The 19,848-nt window shown below is 36.5% G+C and overlaps 1 protein-coding gene across 1 annotated transcript in view; it reads left to right on the top strand.

Moving 5' to 3' along the window:
* Positions 1–19,835, top strand: part of rftn2 (raftlin family member 2) — a 28,951-nt gene extending 9,116 nt beyond the window's left edge. Inside the window, exons 2-9 of the mRNA XM_056465495.1 lie at positions 4,116–4,296; positions 8,599–8,707; positions 9,934–10,111; positions 11,787–12,005; positions 16,133–16,239; positions 16,331–16,434; positions 16,519–16,597; positions 18,482–19,835. Coding sequence (XP_056321470.1) covers positions 4,116–4,296; positions 8,599–8,707; positions 9,934–10,111; positions 11,787–12,005; positions 16,133–16,239; positions 16,331–16,434; positions 16,519–16,597; positions 18,482–18,679 — 1,175 coding nt within the window. The 3' untranslated portion in view covers positions 18,680–19,835. The remainder of the gene's footprint in view (positions 1–4,115; positions 4,297–8,598; positions 8,708–9,933; positions 10,112–11,786; positions 12,006–16,132; positions 16,240–16,330; positions 16,435–16,518; positions 16,598–18,481) is intronic.
* The last annotated feature ends 13 nt before the right edge of the window (positions 19,836–19,848 follow it).

Below are 19,848 nucleotides of genomic sequence, written 5' to 3'. Positions count from 1 at the left end.
TTGTCCTTTGGGAGCCGTTGTGTCTATTGTGCATCTTTAAAGCTCAGGTGTGAAGGACAGACATGCATACTTGCCTGTCAAAGCCCCTTTATTTGCCACAGACACTGCAGGTAGCTGTCAAATGAGACTCAGATGAGCCAAAAAAGTAGTTCGTGACCAGTTTACCAGTTTTGAGTGAAAATGTGTTTGGTCTTAGAGATGTAAAGTTTGCTTCGTCAGTGTGGGAACTGAAAGTCTGAATGTTTGCGTGTGTTTGTTTGTGTGTATGTGTGGTGGAATGTTGTGTTTGTGAGTCTGAGTGTGTGTGGCATTGGGCCAGTGTTCCCTGTGAACAGCAGCTCTTTGTGGACACAGGAAGTGTGTTTGGGGGATGGGGAGAGGAGAGAGAGACGTTAGGGTGATCTCCTGTCAGAGGCTCCAGACTGGAGGAAGAGAAGAAATCTGAACGGTAGTCGCTCACAGAAACCTTAACATGGGCTCTGTTCTAACATCCAGTGAGCGGCCTTGATGTTGGCTACCTAGGCTGTGTGTACACTGATCTGCATACTTTGAAAAGGGTGTTTTTTGTTTAAAACAAGCAAGCAAACAAATAAAAACTCTGTCAAAGTCCCTTTGAGGCAAGTCATTTCACTCGGTGGCAAGCTTTAAAATGCCGATCGGGCATTCTGTTTGAATGGGGAAACATCAAATTCTCCAAAATTGCTTGCCAAGCTTACCATTAACTGTCATATTATGAGTCAACAATAAAATTAAACAACAACTGTCTCTTTAGTTTCATTTCTAAACATTTGAATCACATTTGAATTTTGAAGCAGAAATTTACATCTGGTAAAGCCGCTTATGTCTGGTAAAGACGAGTCCCGGAGACTTGTCAGTCTATAGCAATCACTGATTGGCTCCTGTACTAGAACAAAAGGCGGAGCTTCGTTCGCCATATTGACCATTATACTTTTCCCCATTCAAAACTACGAGTGACATGTCTTGTGTATTCTATAGTTTTTGACTCCATCCACGTTTAAGTTTTCAAGCTTTTCTGAAAGTTCATCATCTCCACTGACTCCGCTGAAACAGTTGCTGTAATGTGCACAAGTAAAATTGTCCTTGTGTTCTGCTGCTAAATTGTAACTGCAATTAAAACATTCTGTCCGTCAAATCATGCAATATTTAAAAACCATATCAAAATAAAAATCAGCCAAAACCATAATGGTTAATTTTTTTCCCCACAGTCAGTCTTTTTCCATTTTGGAGAGTTAAAAAAACATAGTTTTCGCTAACTAAAATAAGAAAAAAATCACCCCAAAAAAGACTAGGTTGCATACTCAAAAGTTTTAATCTCTTTTTTACAATAGTTATGCACAAATATGTGCACATTTTCAAGCAATTTTAATTAATTTCATCAATACTTTTAGGTATTTAATGATTCAGGTAAACTGATGTTTTTTTCACGAAATAAAGCAGTTTCTAACCATTGCAGAATGCCACTGAATTATGTTACATGAGCAATATTCCAGCGTTATTGATGTAACATTAGCAGTAAAAACTCGAAACATAAATTCAGATAGACAGTACATGTTCACATTATATTAAAACATCTGTTCATATTTTCCAAAAAAAACTAACCACAGAGTTAGTTAGTAACAGAAAAATATCAATCTGTAAACATTTTTATATATTTTAGATGATGAAAATAAAGATGCGTTATGGATGTGACCAAAAGGATACGAGTTTACAGTATACAACATTTTTTGTAGAAATTCTGTTAATTAACCTGCACAACCCAAAAGAAATTATGCTAATTAAAAGGATAAGAGGTGTCTCACTATAGAATAAAAATGACTGATTTTATTTTATTGGATTTTTTTGTATTTATGAGGCAAACGCTTGGTTATGGATGTGACATTTCTCCGTTATAAATGTGTCAAATGTAAAATTGCTACTTGTGTGACTTTGTCAATGTTTTCAAACAATTATATTTGATTTACCAGAGACATTTTTGAGTATATTTACAGTACTGTACAAAACAAGCCCACATTAAAAAACCTAGAAAGGGTTTTGCTATTTTAATTTTTGCATGGCAAGGTTGACGTTTACATGGAATTTGCTCACATATTTCATGTATTTATTTTAAGTAAATACTGTCTAGGCTTTCTATTACAAGAAAAAAAAAGTATAGATATTTCATAATCCACAGAATACCAATCAGCAAAACCATTTCAAAAAATACAATTAAAATGACTTTCAACTTAGCCTATTACAATGATTTCTGGAGGACGTGACAATGAAAACTGGAACTGATGCTAAAAATTTTGGGTTTTAATCTATTGTTTTTTTTTTTGTTTTTTTTTTTGAGTCTTATCAGGTAACAAAGTAATTTCAAATTTTATTTTTGTGAGTCGTTCTTTTTAAGAGATTGTCGCGGTTGTTGTAGCTACTAAATCCTATTGACAGGAGCAGAGATGAACCGATTCAGGTGTGTGTTTGAAATGTCAGAAAACATGCAACCTTAGTGGCCAATCACACGGAACGCGCATTTACGTTTTTTTTGTTGACATAAATAAAACGCACCGCGCTTCTTTTTTTTCATGCTGCTAGGCAACGACTGAATCAGCTGGGTATTGTGCGAGAGTGTTGCTGTTGATATTAATATAATTTTAATAGTTAAAAATATTGTGATATTCAAGATTTGTCATATAAAGTCATATAAATCTGGATAACTCAAAACAGCAACCACAAGTCTCTCCTTCATTTCAAACTTCTCCGTTGTTGAGACGGGTTTTGCTATATTAATTTTTGCATGGCAAGGTTGACGTTTACATGGAATTTGCTCACATATTTCATGTATTTATTTCAAGTAAATACTGTCTAGACTTTCTATTACAAGAAAAAAAAATATTATATTATATTTCATAATCCACAGAATACCAATCAGCAAAACCATTTCAAATAATACAATAAAAATGACTTTCAACTTAGCCTATTACAATGATTTCTGGAGGACGTGACAATGAAAACTGGAACTGATGCTAAAAATTAATATTTGCAATCATAGCAAGAATTAAATGTTAACATGTTCACATTGACCGTTTTCATGTGCAAATTTTTTTTAGTAGTGTATTTTTAAAGTTTTAGAGCAATATACTAGCTTCTGTGGTGGAACTGTTGCATATTGAAAAAGAATTGCTTTCTCAACCATGTTATCCAAATTGAACGTTAATTGAAAAATGTATTACTCATTGGTGTGTATATGCAGCAAAATCCTCTGAGCAAAATTTAATTCGGAGAGTATTTGGTTCCTCTTTAAATAAGGGCAAACATGTTGGTGATAAGTAAAGCTGCTGTTTGTGTGGTTGCTTAATGATCCTCTGCTGAGATTTTGAGAGTTTCAGTATATTATATTTCGGCTGATTTCATGTAAAGCTGTGGTCACACTGGGCTTTGTGTGTGTGAAATTCTGTCGTGCGGTGCTGCGAAAAGGGGCGGGATTAAACGAGATGATTAGACATTAAAAAAAGCAAGCGATTGCTCCTTGTTTTAAATTTCTGTCCAAAGAGGTCCTGTTTTGATCCTCGATTGGTCTCACTCAGTCAAGTGATGCGGTTTCGCAGGTCAGAGTTCACCAAGCTTGAACTTTGCACCGAAGTGAACTGCGAAACTTAACGCATGACCCCGCGTTTTCGGTCTGACGCATTCGCGTGCGTATGAATCGAAGTCTATGGGAAGAAACGTCAAGTGTGACCGCAGCTTAAGGCTGTGACTGAAGTCAGATGTAGTTTTGTGTTTCTCTTCTGTGTTTGTTTATTAACAGCAGGTGTTCATCATCAGTGCTCAGTCATCACCTTAATCCTTTCATTGTCTCATTAACTTGAGTAACTATTAGCTTAATTTAGAAAGGCACCAAATACTATCTAGACTGAGTGAATTTTACTCAAAGGATTTTGCTGTGTGTATACATCAGATAACCCCTTCCTGTATTAAAGGGCAGCTCCTGGCCAAAATGAGCTGTTTATGCAAGTCAATGTCTGGTTTTGTCAGTTGTCATTATATTTTCCTAATATTGACAGAGCTTTAGATCTCTATGGCGGTTTTCACTGTGTGTATTGTGCTGTATTCCACAGGCAGTCGGCCTACTGTGCAGTATCTGTCCTCTCTGTGTGAGCTGCCTCATGCCCTCCAATCCTACTACACCCAAGGCTACGTACTGGCCGCCTTGCATCCCATCATCCTATCTGTGGGCCGGACCCGCTTTCTGCCCTGCAGCCTGCTGTACCGAGCCATACTGGTTCGCCCACGATCCAGGTACATCACTTTTGCACCCCAAAAAGCCAGACCACCCTCTTCTGAGTAAATAATTAACATTTAATGAGTCGGCTTGAATATTTAATGGGAAAGGTCAGACAGTCTAGCTGGAGTGGGCGGGGTCCGAGGTCAGGTTTGGGTGCAGATGTGGCTTGCGTTTAGTTGTAACGAAGCCCTGACAACAGTGTGGTCTTTTAACAACCAATGAGAAACTGCAAAGCACGAGTGGAGGAACAGGACAGGCTAGTTTCAGCTGAATGAAATATTGAAAAGTAAAGTCTAGGACAGTTGTCATGTGTTAATAGTATTGTGGCTTGGAAAACACTGAGCTGTGTAATGTCAGCTCCTGTGAATACTTTATGAGTGATGTCTTTATCCAGTGAGTGTAAGCTTGAATGTGATTTCAAGCGGAGATTGTGGTAGTGATGCCTGCAAAAAGCAAGCAGTGGCATCCAGGCATGCCCACATTTGTTGTTAACTAAAGTTCCTATGCTAAGATGTCTCCATTTGGTCATTTCTGCAAGGAAATTAGCCATTGCATTCTGGGATACGTGATTCAGGAGCTGTTTACATGACATTTTCAGCCAAAAACAGGAAACTTTTAATGTGTTTTACCTGTTTGTTTACATGACAACTGTGTTTTTGTGACTAAATGTGCATAAATCTGAAAATGGGTGTCTAATGCCGAGTTCAGACTGCAGGATTTTCAAGGTAGCCGTGTCACAGATGTTTTCACACTGCATGACTATCTGGGATTGGGATAGCATTCCGTCGCTGCGGTGTTTACACTGCAAAATGGATTGGTGACCGGGGGTTTCACACTGCATGACTTTAAAATAGGAATAAGAATCGCCAACAACTTTGTCTTGGTCTGTAAACTACATCTCACAACCAAACGCACGCAAGAAATGACATAAAAACAACACGAGGACACTTAGTATATTTTGTTATTAACTACATAATGAGAAAGAAGCCTTCAGGGTAGAGGATGTACTTATTTTGCTCACCTGGCCTTGGGATTAAGGAGGGGAATTATCAATTTCTCCTCGGTTTTTTTTTTCTTTTTCGAGCCGGTTGTAATATTGCTCAGATGACACGTCAAGCAGATACGGGTGCTCCTGCCAAATTTCCACTAGTTTTTCCTTCATTTCTTGAGTCCAAATAGACTGAAAAGAAGCCATTTTAATATCTCCCCCAACGTCCTGCTGGCCTGCAGTTACCTATACTAGTGGATGCTGCTCTCTCTTTGGTTCAATCAGAACACATTTCACACGTCATGATTTGAATCACCGATAGCTCCAGATATTTAGCATGCCAAATATCTCACAGGTGTCGAAGACTCATCAGCGATTCTCTCAGATCGCATCTTTGATGGTTCACACTGTGATTGTTTTTCACTTGAACGAGCACCGTTTGGCCTGTGATTTTGGCATTTGTCAGCGATTTCTCAAAATCTGTCGACGAGTCAAAATCGGGGTTAATGTCATGCAGTCTGAACTTGGCATAAGTGGCAAGTTTTTGAAAACTCTGCCGAAAACTCTGTCATGTCTGTGTGAACACCCGAAAACAAGAGTCTCTGAAAACAACAAAAGGTACATAGTAGTGTACATGGTGTGTTTCAGGAGGTGTGTTAAACATAGGGTTGTGCGATTTAATCAAAATCGAATCGCGATTTGAAACGTTGTGATTAGCTAATCGCCACGATTATGGAATATATAGGTATTATATCATTTCCCGCACCCAGAGCAAATGCGTGACTCACGTCTGTGTGTGACAGTTTTACTAGCCAGTTGACTGAGCTGCGCAACCAAACTATGCGGAAAACCCACAGTAAAACAAACCAATCGGTGCAGACAAGTGGGATGACGGCGTCTGCCGCTTCAGAAGCATTCGTAGACTAATTCATATTAAAAAAAAAACAGTCTAATCTAGTAGCTAACAACAGCAAAGTACAATTTCAGAGTTGTTTGCAGCTGTTACACCATATGAAAAAACATCATGAAGGCACCAGCAGCTGAGGAACTAACCCCATAACTCACTACTGTTTGATCTAGAGAAAAATGAGTGTTTAATTTCTGAACATTTATAAACAAATTTAAATAAACGTTGGAGTTAGTTCATATCTTTTCAGTTCCTTTTTTATCTAGTACTCACTGCATTTTAGCAGTAAGAAGCTACGATGCAGAATATTGAGCTTAAGCTTGACTACGAAATTAAATCGCAAATCAAATCGAAATCGCAATATCTCTTAAAAAAAACGACATTACATTTTCCCCAAATCGCACAGGCCTAGTTAAACATGTAGTTTATTCAATCAACTCTCATTGTACTTGATCATTTATGCGTTTTGCCTGTTTTTTGGCGTTACAAGTGTTTTTTTCATGACTGAAAATGCATAAATCTGAAAATGGGTGTCTAAGTGGGAAGTTTTTGAAAACTCTGCCACTGTTGTGTCCAAGTAAACACCCAAAAACGAGAGTCTCTGAAAACAACAAAAGGTACATAGTACATGCAAAGTATGTGTTTCGGGAGGTGTGTTAAACATGTAGTTTATTAAATCAGCTTCATTGTACTAGATCATTAAATTAGAAATACCAATAAAGCCACTTATTTGTAAATACTTGTGTATTTACATATTTTTATATCTTACTTGTACAGTTAAAATGGTCAACAATGCACATATTGCACATAAACCATTTAGAAGTGTGTGTTAGGGCTGCACAATATATCGTTTCAGCATTGATATCGCAATGTGCACACTCGAAATAGTCACATCGCAAAAATTTGCAATGTCCAGTCGGAATTATAGTTGACCAGTAGCCACAGAATTGTATTTAATCACTGTATTTATATGGGATTTATATGATTTATGCACAAAACCATCTCTTACTAAAATTAAAACAAGATTATTTCACTTACCCCACTGGCAGATAATTTTCTTAAAAGAAGCAAAACTCTTAATTTTCATTTATTTCTTCTGACGGTGAAAACTAAATATTTTCCCTTGGCCTAAGAATTTTTTTTTTTTTTATATTTGGACTAGAAACAAGACAAAGTAAGCATCGTGATTATTCAATTACTTCAGTTTATTCAACCATTCATCCATCCATATATTCATCCATCCGTCTGTCTATACATCCATCCATTTATCCAACCGTCTGTCCATATATCCATCAATCCATATATCCATCCATCCATTCTTATATCTATCCATCTATCCATAAATCTATCCATCCATTAGATGTCTTATGTCTTAATTCTCTTAATTCTCACTAATTTCATCTGACTGTGAAAACTAAATATTTTTACTTGTTTCTAGTCCAAATATCAAAAAAAAAAATTCTTAGACCAAGACAAAACAAATTAAAAAAAGCATTTTTTTTTGCATTGTGATTATTCAGTTATTCAATTTATTCATCCATACAGCTGTTCATATATCCATCTATTGTGATTATTTGATTTCTTCACCTGAATACTGTTAGACTCCCCAGAAAACCATCATAAAGTGGCATTCAAACTATCTTCTGAATCTGTATTCATATCACAATATTTATTGCAGAAAAATAAAATCGCAATATCAAATTTTGCCAATGTCATGCAGCCCTAATGTGAGTATATGTATACAGTGTAAAAAATGTTAGGTTCCACTCAATTCCTTCATGTTGACCCAACATAAATGAAGTGAACTTAATTGTTTATAAAATTTTAAGTGGATTGAATATAAAACAGATAAAAAACGTCAAGAATTGTTTTGATTCAGCTCATTTTAAATGAGTAGTTTAAACAATCAGCAAAACTCATTTTGAGTGAGTATATATCAGAGCTGTTGTATATTGAAAAATAAATGCTTTCTCAACAGCGCTCTCCAAATTGAAAGTTAGATCTAATTCCACATTTAGAAAAAAACGATCTAATTTTTATTGTTTACTTTTATTTTACACTTATTTAAATATTCTTCTGTCGTCTTGTGTTGATGCATGTGTGTACCCTGAGCTCCTGCAAACCACAAAAAAAATCATGTGTGTTTGTGATCATTCTGATTCAGATGTTATTATGGTGAAGAAAATCTGTCTGAAACAAGTTTCTTTTGATGCTGGTTATACATCAGCACTGTTTGTTAAATCATTGACTTTGGGGCACAGCCATTGAGTCAAGGTCAGAAGGGTTAAGCCTCAGCATTTTTACTAATGGAGGACATGTTAAGATTATGCATATTTTATTACCGCTGACAGTTGCTAATGTTTTTATGAAGTGAGTTTAAAATGTATTGTCTTTAAGGATGTTTGTGTTGTGTGGTTGCAGTAGTCATACAGTGCCGATGATTGACAGTTTGCCAGTGTTGCGAGTGGAGGAGTGGCCCCTGCCAGGAGAATCTTTGACTGGTGATACAGTGAGACTGCTCATTGACCGGGTCTGTCTCTTACTCTGAAATGCTTTTACTCTCTACTTGATATTTGATTTATTTGTTTTTGTTTAACTAGTTATTAATATTAATTTCCTCAGGTTGTGCCAAATGTTTCACTGGACACACCAGAAAATACATTTATAAAACTTGTTTTAATAGTCATACAGTTTTATATTTAATGTAAATATGTAACTTTAATATTAATTGTTTGAGTTGCTTTTTAATAATGAATGGAAGTGAATGAGACCGGAAGTCTTGACATTTATGTTATAATGGCCATGCAACTCTTATGTGGAAAATTAAGGTGAATAGGTCATGGAAATCTAGCTTTTAGAGAGTGAAAGTCAGGGAATTTGACAATTGGCTTAGGGTGGGAACTTTGGATGAGTAAAATTTAGTTTTCAGTAAACATAAATAGTATTTAGTATTGCGAACAGAAAAAGGGATGAAAAATACTAAGCATAATACTATAAATATCAAACCTAAATACATTCATTTAAAGCAAAACTGAAACTACACAAATACTGGCATCTCTCTGTGACCAATACAAAGTTTTTGTTTTGCTTGTGGTATTGAAGTCCATTATAATATAATAGAGTTATAATTAGTACTGGGCAAAGATTAATTGTGATTAATTGCATTAAAAAAAAAAATATATTTTGACACATATATATTTATGTGTGTGTGTGTGTGTGTGTGTGTGTGTGTGTGTGTGTATGTATTTATATATATATTTATATATATATTTATATATATATATATATATATATAAATAAATAAATAAATAAATAATTTAATAATTAATTAATAATTTAATATTATTTAAATATTTTTATATATATATTTATTTTTATATATATGTATGTGTGTGTATTTATATTTATATATATATATGTATATGTGTGTGTATATATATATATATATATATATATATATATATATATATATATATATATATATATATATATACACACACATATACATATATATATATATATATATATATATATATATATATATATAAATATTTAATAATTATTTAATAATTATTTAGTAATTTAATATTATTTAAATATTTTTATATATATTTATTGTGTGTGTATGTGTTTATATATTCATTAATTATAACATAAATCACAGATCATTTTAAAAATGTGACTTGTTTCCTAGAGAGCCCCTTAAAATGGAGTGTTTGGATGTACTGACTGCTGTCACTATCTGTGTGTCTTCAGGTGAACAGTTATGCCAGGGGTGGCGTGAGGTTTGTGGGTTCGGTGCTCCAGCAGGCTGGAGGAGGGGGGTGCAATGGTAGAATGCCCAGTCCCAGAAGGGGCTGCCGCTCCCCGCCCCGCACCCCTCCTCGCACACCACCGGGAGACACAGATCTGGAGGGCCGCAGTTACAGCCCAGGTCAGATAATAGACCATCTGCAGTCTCCAATGTTAAGCTATTCGTAGGTCAGCTCTGTTTAACTGATTGGCTACAACTACTCGCAATGAATGACTTGTTTTACCGCCAAATCAAAATCACAAAAGAATTTCTGTAAAAATATTTTTTTTACAATAACTTCTATGTAATCTTATTCAGAGTAACAAAAACTCTGTTATATCATCTTGTTCTTCTTTCTATTTTGCCCTCTTCAGTTTCTTGCGAGTGGTGTCAGTTTAATTTGGTTTAAACCTGTAATATCTCTATGGAGCAATGGCGCCTCCTTGCCCTCTGGGCATTATACCAACCTCTTGGTTCTCCCTGGCAACCATTTCAGAGCTACATGTGAGATTAAGATCAATCAGAGGCTGTTAGCTTCTTAACGTAGGTTCTGGATGTCACTTCTGTGCACTCTTACTCATTACATTCGACTGATGGGTTGACCTGTGAAAGAGTCCACATGAAATCCAATCCCCATCAAATCAAAACAAGTATGTTGCCTTTTTATAATTAATATATAGCCTTAAGGATTAACTAGTATGCTCTATATCTTAAACAACAAAATTCATTTAGAAGATCCATGCATTCAAAATGTACAGTCTTTGAGTGCGTCCGAATTCGCATGCATACATACTATATAGAACGTTTAAAACATTATGTAAGACGAGTAGTTGTCCGAATTCATAGTATTCGAAAAACCGTATGCGAAACGATGACCTACTACTTCAAGTGAGATTTTAAAGTGCACATCCGATGCACTCTTCGCTATCCCATGATGCCAACCGAGAGAATTCATAAATGGGAATGACACAACCGACGCGGGTAGGTCATGTGATGACAACAAATGGCGAATTTAGCACGTCTGAAATCCATTCATAATACTGGCATTGATACTATTTAGAACATACTTTTCTTGCGGTTGAATAGTAAATTCAAATATATTACCTAATCAAGTAGTGGGCGATTTCGGACGCAGCCTTTCACGTTCAACAGTTTCAATGACATCACCCTATACTTCAGCTTCCCATCACATATTCTTTCCAATCAGATGCTTTGTTTGTAGCATCTGAAAGCGTCCCATCCCTACACTATAAATAGGTGCTTATCATCAGCATTTTTCAAGATGTTTTTCCGAAGGCACATTATGTGCGACTGTTGTGTATGACGTATATTTAAAAAAAAAAAGTCTAATTCTCGGGCGATATGTTGACGCTTGATTAAATTATGAGGTAAATTTCTTTTTTTTTTAGTGAACTATCTCTTTATTTGTAAAAAATGAAGAAAAATTAAACTTGCCATCAATTTTTATTTGATCTGCATTTTCTCTCCATAACGCCCTCTTGTGGACATTTTTGTAGTCACTGTCAGGTTTAAAATGTATCCTACCCATTAGAAATCAACACAGAATGCTATATTTAACAATGCCTTAAAAGACTCAGCATTACTATTAAACAATAACTGCCATATGTTGCTTTACGAAGCTGTGAGATAAATATAAGATATTGTCTACTTTAAGAAAAGGAGAGGAGCTACTCCTTATAAAGCTGCAAGCTTCTCATTTTTTATTGCCTGATTTAGTTAGTTTCAGTGCTATTACTTGTTTTATTATAATTCAGCTCTACATTGGTTATACAAAACATGTGACTCTTGTTTTCAGACCTGAGATTGTTGGTGCTGTTCCACTCTTGGGCTCCGGGTTGTGCCCCGCTGGACTCGTTGGCCTGCTGTTACCACCAGGGTGCCCTGTCAATGCGCGTTTCCAGGAAAGGCCAAGTTGTAAGTGCTCTGGAAGCCGATTGGCTGGAACTGACCGCAGCTTATTACCGCAAGGGCTGGTCATTGGTTGACTCCTTTGTATACTGGGATACACCTAAAGGTACTTCTTGCACACATACAGTAGTCATTATTTGAAGTGGATCATCACCTTTCATCAAAGTTGTCCTAAAACCTGAACAGCACCTATTCTTGTCCTAGGACAATTTAGGAAAACATTTTTAATTCACTTTGAATGTTGACTAGGCATGTGCCGGTATCACATTTTCATGCTGCGATTAATTGATTGAGCTTTTATCACGGTATACGGTATTATAACGATATTGTAATTTTACTAGAGAAACAGGTAAAAAAAACACAAAAAACTTCAGTTTCGTCAACTTAGTAACTTTAATAACTTTTTAATTAACTAAAAGTACTTCAAACATTTAAATACAAATAAATATAAATAAAACAATACACAATATAAAAGTAAACTTGAGCAATTATATCAAAGTGAATGTGCAAAGGGAAACCGTCTTCGATCAGCAATCCCTCTGCATTTTTTTGGAACCCAAAATATTTCCAAACCTCTGACTTTACCCTTTTTGAAGGGGGATAAATTGTCGGCAGCGTTCCTCCTTCCGCCATGCTTCTTCTTCGTGTGAGGATTAGAGAGCGGTGGCAGCGGTGGCGCGCACTGCGTGCACACAGTGCTTCTACATGCGGGGATTGTTTACATCAGAGTGCGCATCAGTTCTGCGCAGCATATACTGTACGCAGTGTTTCTTCAAGCGGTTGATGGAAAATAAGCTGAAGGGGGATAAATTGTCGGCAGCGTTCCTCCTTCCGCCATGCTGCTTCGTGTGAGGATTATAGTGCAGTGGCAGCGGCGGCGCGCACTGTGTGCAGCATATACGCAGTGTTTCTTCAAGCGGTTGATGGAAAATAAGCTGAAGGGGGATAAATTGTCGGCAGCGTTCCTCCTTCCGCCATGCTGCTTCGTGTGAGGATTATAGTGCAGTGGCAGCGGCGGCGCGCACTGTGTGCAGCATATACGCAGTGTTTCTTCAAGCGGTTGATGGAAAATAAGCTAAGGTGCGTTCTAAGAATATAAATTCGGATCTATTATTTTTCACGGTATTTTGAAGTGCCCGCGATAACAATATCGTGCATATTCATTACCGTGATTTATCGCATTACCGAATACCGGCACAAGCCTAATGTTGACTACTGTATATAATTTTGATTCATTTGAGCATGGTTGTTTTTTTAGCTCTTCCCAAGAGATTAAAGTTATTGATCAAGAGGATAAGTCATCAGATGTTTTTATCCATTCTCAGAAGTTTCAATTTGAATCCTCTTCCTTTTAAACTCCCAGCATCTCTCTATCTTTAACCAAAGCCATGTTTTCTTTCTCCTGTCTCCCACTAGAACTAAATTTAGAGCTCACGTCCCTAACCTCACGACCGCGCTTCCTGTTTCGCACCAGACTAATAGGATCTAAATCGTGTGTGTGTGTGTGTGTGTGTGTGTGTGTGTGTGTGCGCATGCTAAAGACATCTGGAGCTAGTGAATATTGAACTTGAGAAACGGGTTACAAAGTAGCTCTCGCTCCCCCTTTCTCCTCAGTGTCATTTAATAATATACGTAAATATACATTTGTGTGTGTATGGGTCAAAGATGTTATTTTGGCGTCTGTATCATATTTAAATTTGTAAATGCATACTATATTGTTTCAAAAAATGTTCATGCTTATTCTGACCTGTATTGTACTGTAATATAACAATAAATCAAAATATGTGATGATAAAGGAGTTATATACAGCCATATCGCACTGCTACTTGTGTGATATTGCGTTTATAGAAGAGTTCGATGGCACAATCGTGTATATAAAAAAGAAAATCTAACACTGAGTCTAAAAACCCTTTTGTATTAGGAACTACTTTCTTCCGTCGTTCATTTACATCTGCAGCTGATGAACAGCAGAAGCTGTTACTAATTCACCAACGTCACTTTAGAGCTAGTATCTGAATGATTCTCTAGCGTAATGTCTAAAGTGATGACAAAACCGTTGATTTTGCTGACATTTTAAGATTATAAGGCTGAACGTGACATGAAATGCAATCAGTCTATAGAGATATCTCCTTACACTATTACAGTTTAAGGTATTTCTCTGTTGCAATCGGGACATCACAATAATTAACCCCGAAAAAAGCCAAAGCAGCAAATTGCTTTTGTGTTTGCGATAAGGAAAACGCTAAACCCATGCGGGCATTTCTTCTTACTTTCAGCAAACACAACACTCATTCCTGATATGCGAGTGCCATCTCACACTCAATACACTACAATTACATGGTATAAATACAGCACTACAACATACAAAAGAGAGAGGTCGACTTAGAATATCACTTACCAGTTTAATGATGATTTGATCAGCTGTTCAGATCTTCTAAGGGCTTTTTATGTGGTCCGTACGCCATCTTGTGGATGGACAACATCAGCCGTCTTTGGTCAGCTCAGTATGGCAAGTTAATGGCCTCCAATGCGATGTCTCTCAAAAATTTTAAATATTTTAAAATAGGCTCTATCCTTATAAATAAACTGCATAGTTGCAATCTAAACAACTACATTCTCGACTAAAAAAACACCTCAATAGTACATTATGTTGCACAACAGCAGCAATATTTGTCAAACTGTAGAGTGTCCACTGCTTCTTGCTGTATGTGGGCGGAGTGATACACAAGGGTAAAGGGTTAAGAGGCTGGACCAGTGCTGTTATTGCAGAATATCACACGACTATCAGCCAATCAGATTTAAGAACCAGACAGAACTGTTGTATAAATATTTATATACATTTAAATTATTCAATTATAGATATTTCAAATTATAGTTAGTCATTTTAGTGGGTGTCCTCCTGTAAATCTTGACACAAACATATTAGTCCTTATTTTTCTTCTCAGAGAATCAGCCTCCATTTTACAGAAAAACATGTAAACGCTTCAATTGTTTTGATGCTCTAATATGGAGCTCCTAATATGCCAAAACAATCTAAATTTGAATTGTAATTGAATACATCTGCATTTTTATATGCTGTTAAAATCATCTACTCTTCCCCGCTGATCACCCCTGACTTACTTTCTGCTGAATCTGAATTTCACAATCTGAATTTCTGCTTTTGAATTTTAGAATATTGAATTTGATCTGAATTACTTCATCTTGAAAATTTGAAACTGTATTTTTACAAACTGGATATCTGCAGTCTGTGAATTCAAAACACAAAAAATCTGAAGTTTGAAAATACGTCTATAAAAATTCTGCCTTGAAAATTTCAGTTGTCTTAAATTTTAGATGTTCAATATTCAAGTTATGAAATTCAAATGAGGAAATTCAAAACGATTTTAACAGCATATAAAACAATGTATTAAACTACAATTGTCAAATGAACACGATTCAAATTCAGCTTATGGCATATTATTAATTTCATTCAAAAAGCCCTTTGTTTTTGACTTCACATGCATGTCTGAGTGCATACATGTTCATAAAGATGTATTAATTACAATTTAATAGCAAAAACACAAAGTGCTGAGATCTAAAAATATTCTGTTAAATCAGGACTCGCTCTATAATCTTTTTACTTTCCATTGTCTGCTCACACATGTTGGCGCTCATGGATTTGTCTTGCTGTCATAAAAGTAGTTCAGTTTCATTATCTTTTGTAGGTCATTGACACACTTCCAGCGCTGACTAAATGAGACCTACAAAATCATTGCTCTGTGGTTCAGAATGAAATCACCTGCGATTTTAATAACAGCCACTTTAGATCTAAGTTATTATCCCAAAAGAATATCTAAGCTATTTATTCTAAAGATTAGACCTTTATTAAAGTGATAGATCACCCCAAAAAATAAACAATCAACCAATATTTACTTCCTCTCCATGTTTTACAAACCTCTTTGAGTTTCTTTTTACTGTTAAGCACAAAAAGAAAAGATTTCTGATAATGTTGGACACTGATAACTACTGACTTCTATACTAGAAATGGCTACTGTTTGAACATTCTTCAAAATATCTTCATTTATGTTCAACAAAGAAAAAGAATAAGGAATGTAATTGTCTTTTTTTTGCCTGTGTGTGAGGGCAATCTTTAAATAAGTATCTAGGTCATACATTATGGAGAAATCCAGCAATGAGCTGTGGTTTTATGAGTTCTTATCACCTAATCTAGCTGTTATATTGTTGTTTTGGCAGGAGAGCCAGTACCCAGGTCTCTAGAGGGTCTGTTTGTCTATGAGGAGAAAAGCACAGCGCCACCTGCCAATGACACTATTGTAGTGGAACAGTGGACTGTTATTGAGGTGTGATTGAATGTGTGGAAGCTGTCCTTATCAAGCGTGTTGTTAATGTCATTTTTAGGATGTGGCTAATGGGTTTCTGTTTGTGTTTTAGGGTTCAAATGTGAAGACTGACTATGGGCCTCTGCTCCACACGTTGGCAGAGTTCGGCTGGCTGCTTACCTGTGTTTTGCCCACCCCGATTATTCGCCATGACAGGTGGGATCCTCACAGCTGTATAATCCGGTTTATTTATGACTTGTTATTATATGCCAAGCTGACTGTTTTTTTCTGTTTCTGCAGTGAAGGGAATTTGGCCACAAAGCAAGTGGTTTTCCTGCAAAGAGCAGTCAAGGGTCATTCGGTACCACAGCACAGCCAGGTATCAGTTCACCAGTGTTGGTTAAATCAGTCGTATTAGCAACATTACTACAATTTGAACTAATAGCAAAAACAATATATAAACCTAAAATCCTATTCAAAATATTGCTGCCTACATGTATGGTTGAAGGCAAAATGATTAGCCCTCCTATGAAACTTTATTTAAAAAATATTATCAGTGCAGATTAACTCGTATGTTTAAAAATGTGTTAAATAAAACCTCTAAGTTTTAATAACTAATTTCTTTTGTCTTTGCCATAAAGACAATGGCTGCATCCAAAACCGCCTACTAAGTAGGTACTGCATTTGAATTTAAACGTACTGCTCAGCTGTTAGAAAAGTACATTCTATACAGTATGAATGGAGCTCAGACGTACTACATCCACCATTTGACCTACCCGCGTCAGTTGCGTCGCTTCACTTCCATTCCATTCATGACTTCTCTCACAGGGCCCCATGAGACAGCGTAGTGCCCATCCGATGCGCACTTCAGAATCTCGCCGGTAGTATTAGGTTATCCAGGTTCTTCTCTCAAACTTGTTTTCAAATTCTGTGAAATTGGACATATTTCTTGGCTCACATACTGATTTTAGCTTACTATATAGCATGGAAGTATGCGATCTTAGACGCAGCCAGTGTGTATTTTACTCATTACTTTTCAAAATGCTAGTATACAGCTTAAAGTGCTATTTTTAAGGCTTAACTAGGTTACCGAGGCAAGTTAAGCCAATAATATTGACCTTCAAATTTATTTATTTATTTTTTATTATTTAAAAACTACTTTTGTTCTTGCCAAAAAAGACTTACTTTAGAGCACTGTTTCTCAACCACGTTCCCGTAGGACCACCAGCTCTGCACATATTCCATGTCTCCCTAATCAAACACACCTGATTCAGATCATCAGCTCATTAGTTGAGACCGAAAGGCTTGTAATGGGTGTGACAGACAAAGGAGACATCCAAAACCTGCAGTGTTGGTGGTCCTCCAGGAACGTGGTTGAGCGACACAGCTTTAGAAGAAAAAATACGATAGGAAATCGTGTGAATTTACTTTTTCTGTTAAATGCCACTTGGGAAATATTTGAGAAAGAATGTGGGATTTCATGAGAGGGGTAATAATTTTGCCTTTAACTGTATAATAAAAAAAACTATGCCAGTATATCTGTAATAATATATCAATTGTACTAAAATAATACTGGTTGTCAAGGCAACATTTCTAAATATAAATTTTAAGCTAACATTTATATTTTATTATAAATGGTTAATTTCAAGTAACAAAGGTTTTTAATAGATTTTGTTACCCAAGCCCAGGGATGGGCAAACTTGATTCTCCAGGGCTGGTGTCCCTGCAGCTCCGACACTAATCAAACACACTTGAACATGCTAATCAGTGTCTTCAAGATCACTAGAAAGACTACAAACAGGTGTGTTTGATTAGGGTTGGAGCAAAACTGTGCAAGACACTGGCCCTCCAGGATCAAGTTTGTCCATCCCTGCCTAAGTCTCAAGCAAGCAAAATTAGAATTTTCTATGTGGAATAAAAATTGAGGTGAACTAACCCTTTAAGAGCATCTTGCCATTGTTTATTCACCCTTCACTTGTTTAGAACCTAAATAAGATATTCTGAAAAATGCTGGTGGCTGGCACCTAGTGACTTCAATAGTAATCTTTTTTCCGACTATGAAAGTTGATGGATGCCAGCATTCTTCAAAATATCTTTTTTTGTGTTCAAATTCAAAGTTTTAAAACCACACGAGGAAGAATAAAGGATGAGGTCATTTCCAACTATCCCTTGAACGGACAACGTGACTTCTTGAAACATGCACTGTTGTCAGACTTTTTTTTGTCATATTTAATATTGTGTTTTGTTTTGTTTTTTGCTGAAGGGTTCGACACGGAGAGAGGTGTCCAGTCGCTCTGTGAGTGGAGGAGTAGACGAGGGGCACGCTGAGCTTTCATCTCCATGTTCAGGCGGGATCGGTGGCTTCCCTGTGTTTGGAGGAGGGTTTCCCAGTTCTCTCTCCCATCTGGACGAGGGAGGATATGAGCCGGACGATGGAGCAGCAGAGGTCACCTGTATGTGAACTCAAAAACTTGCTTTTTAAAGGTCTGAAGCAATGAGCATTGCCCCCCGATTTTCCACATCACCAGAACAGAGATTTTGCATTCTTATGTTAAAGACAGACTCAGCACTTTTAAGTTTTTGTAAATTATTTTTAACAAGCCATAATGTATAAGAGAGAATCCCTATTTTTACCGAAAAGCACCAAGAGTGTGCAATCATTTCTGTTTTCAAACAAATTATCACTGAAAGTCACTGTTATGAGCAAATCCCCCCCCCCCTCCCCCTCCTTATCACCGCGAGTATCCTTCCTCACAGTTCAGTTTTTGCTGTTCTTTTTCCTGTTCCTTTTTTTACTTCAAACCAGCTGACAAACCAGTTGTTTGTTCAAACACCTGCGACGGTTCAGCGTCACCAACTCAGGAACTGAGTGTCCAAACAGACTCCTTGTAGGACGCTCGTTTGTTTGGTGCGCAGTTTTGGGAAATATTTACATTTTTTGCAGGACTTTCCAAGCCTTGGGTGCCAAAACGTCATCTTGGGATGCGCAGGGGAATTCCTTCTGCTTTGTACGTGTTTGAGAGAATTACATGTACTTAAAACCTACAAGCTGGACCTCATCAACTAGCCTGCAAACACTGAATTTGACAGTAGTTTGGTTTAACTGATCTGTGCCGTTGGCTCAGGTGGTGCTGAATTTGTTTGTTAATCTCCTGGGAATTTCTTCACACACTCCCCAAAAGGGAAAGATTTGCATGTTGAGAGACACTTCACTATGGGACAGTGAGCAGGGTACTTTTTTTCTTTAAATAACTAGTTTTTCCCAAATGAAGTGGTAAGTTTGAATAATCCGGTTGGATTTCTCCACTTTATTCCTTTTGTAAGCTGTAGAATTTTAACCTGAGGTAAGTGTTATACGGCTGATGTTGCCTTGACAATGTTTATCCCTCCTTGAGGAATGGCAGATTAGCATAAGCACATTTTAGCTTACGAAACCGACTATCAAGCTGCTGTAAATGTTTAAAGTCATTAAGAACCGATAAAGTTTCTTCACATTTATCATTCTATTCTAATATGCCAGATTTGATCAGTATTATTTACCAGTTGTAGTATTCGTACATGTTCAGACAGTGTTTTGTACTATTTTATTAAACGGGTATACACCTCATTAATTCAAATGGCTTTTTGTGT

Source organism: Danio aesculapii, chromosome 9 (genome assembly GCF_903798145.1).
Source record: "Danio aesculapii chromosome 9, fDanAes4.1, whole genome shotgun sequence".
NCBI classification, from domain to species: domain Eukaryota; kingdom Metazoa; phylum Chordata; class Actinopteri; order Cypriniformes; family Danionidae; genus Danio; species Danio aesculapii.
This window is presented reverse-complemented; position numbering and strand designations above follow the sequence as displayed.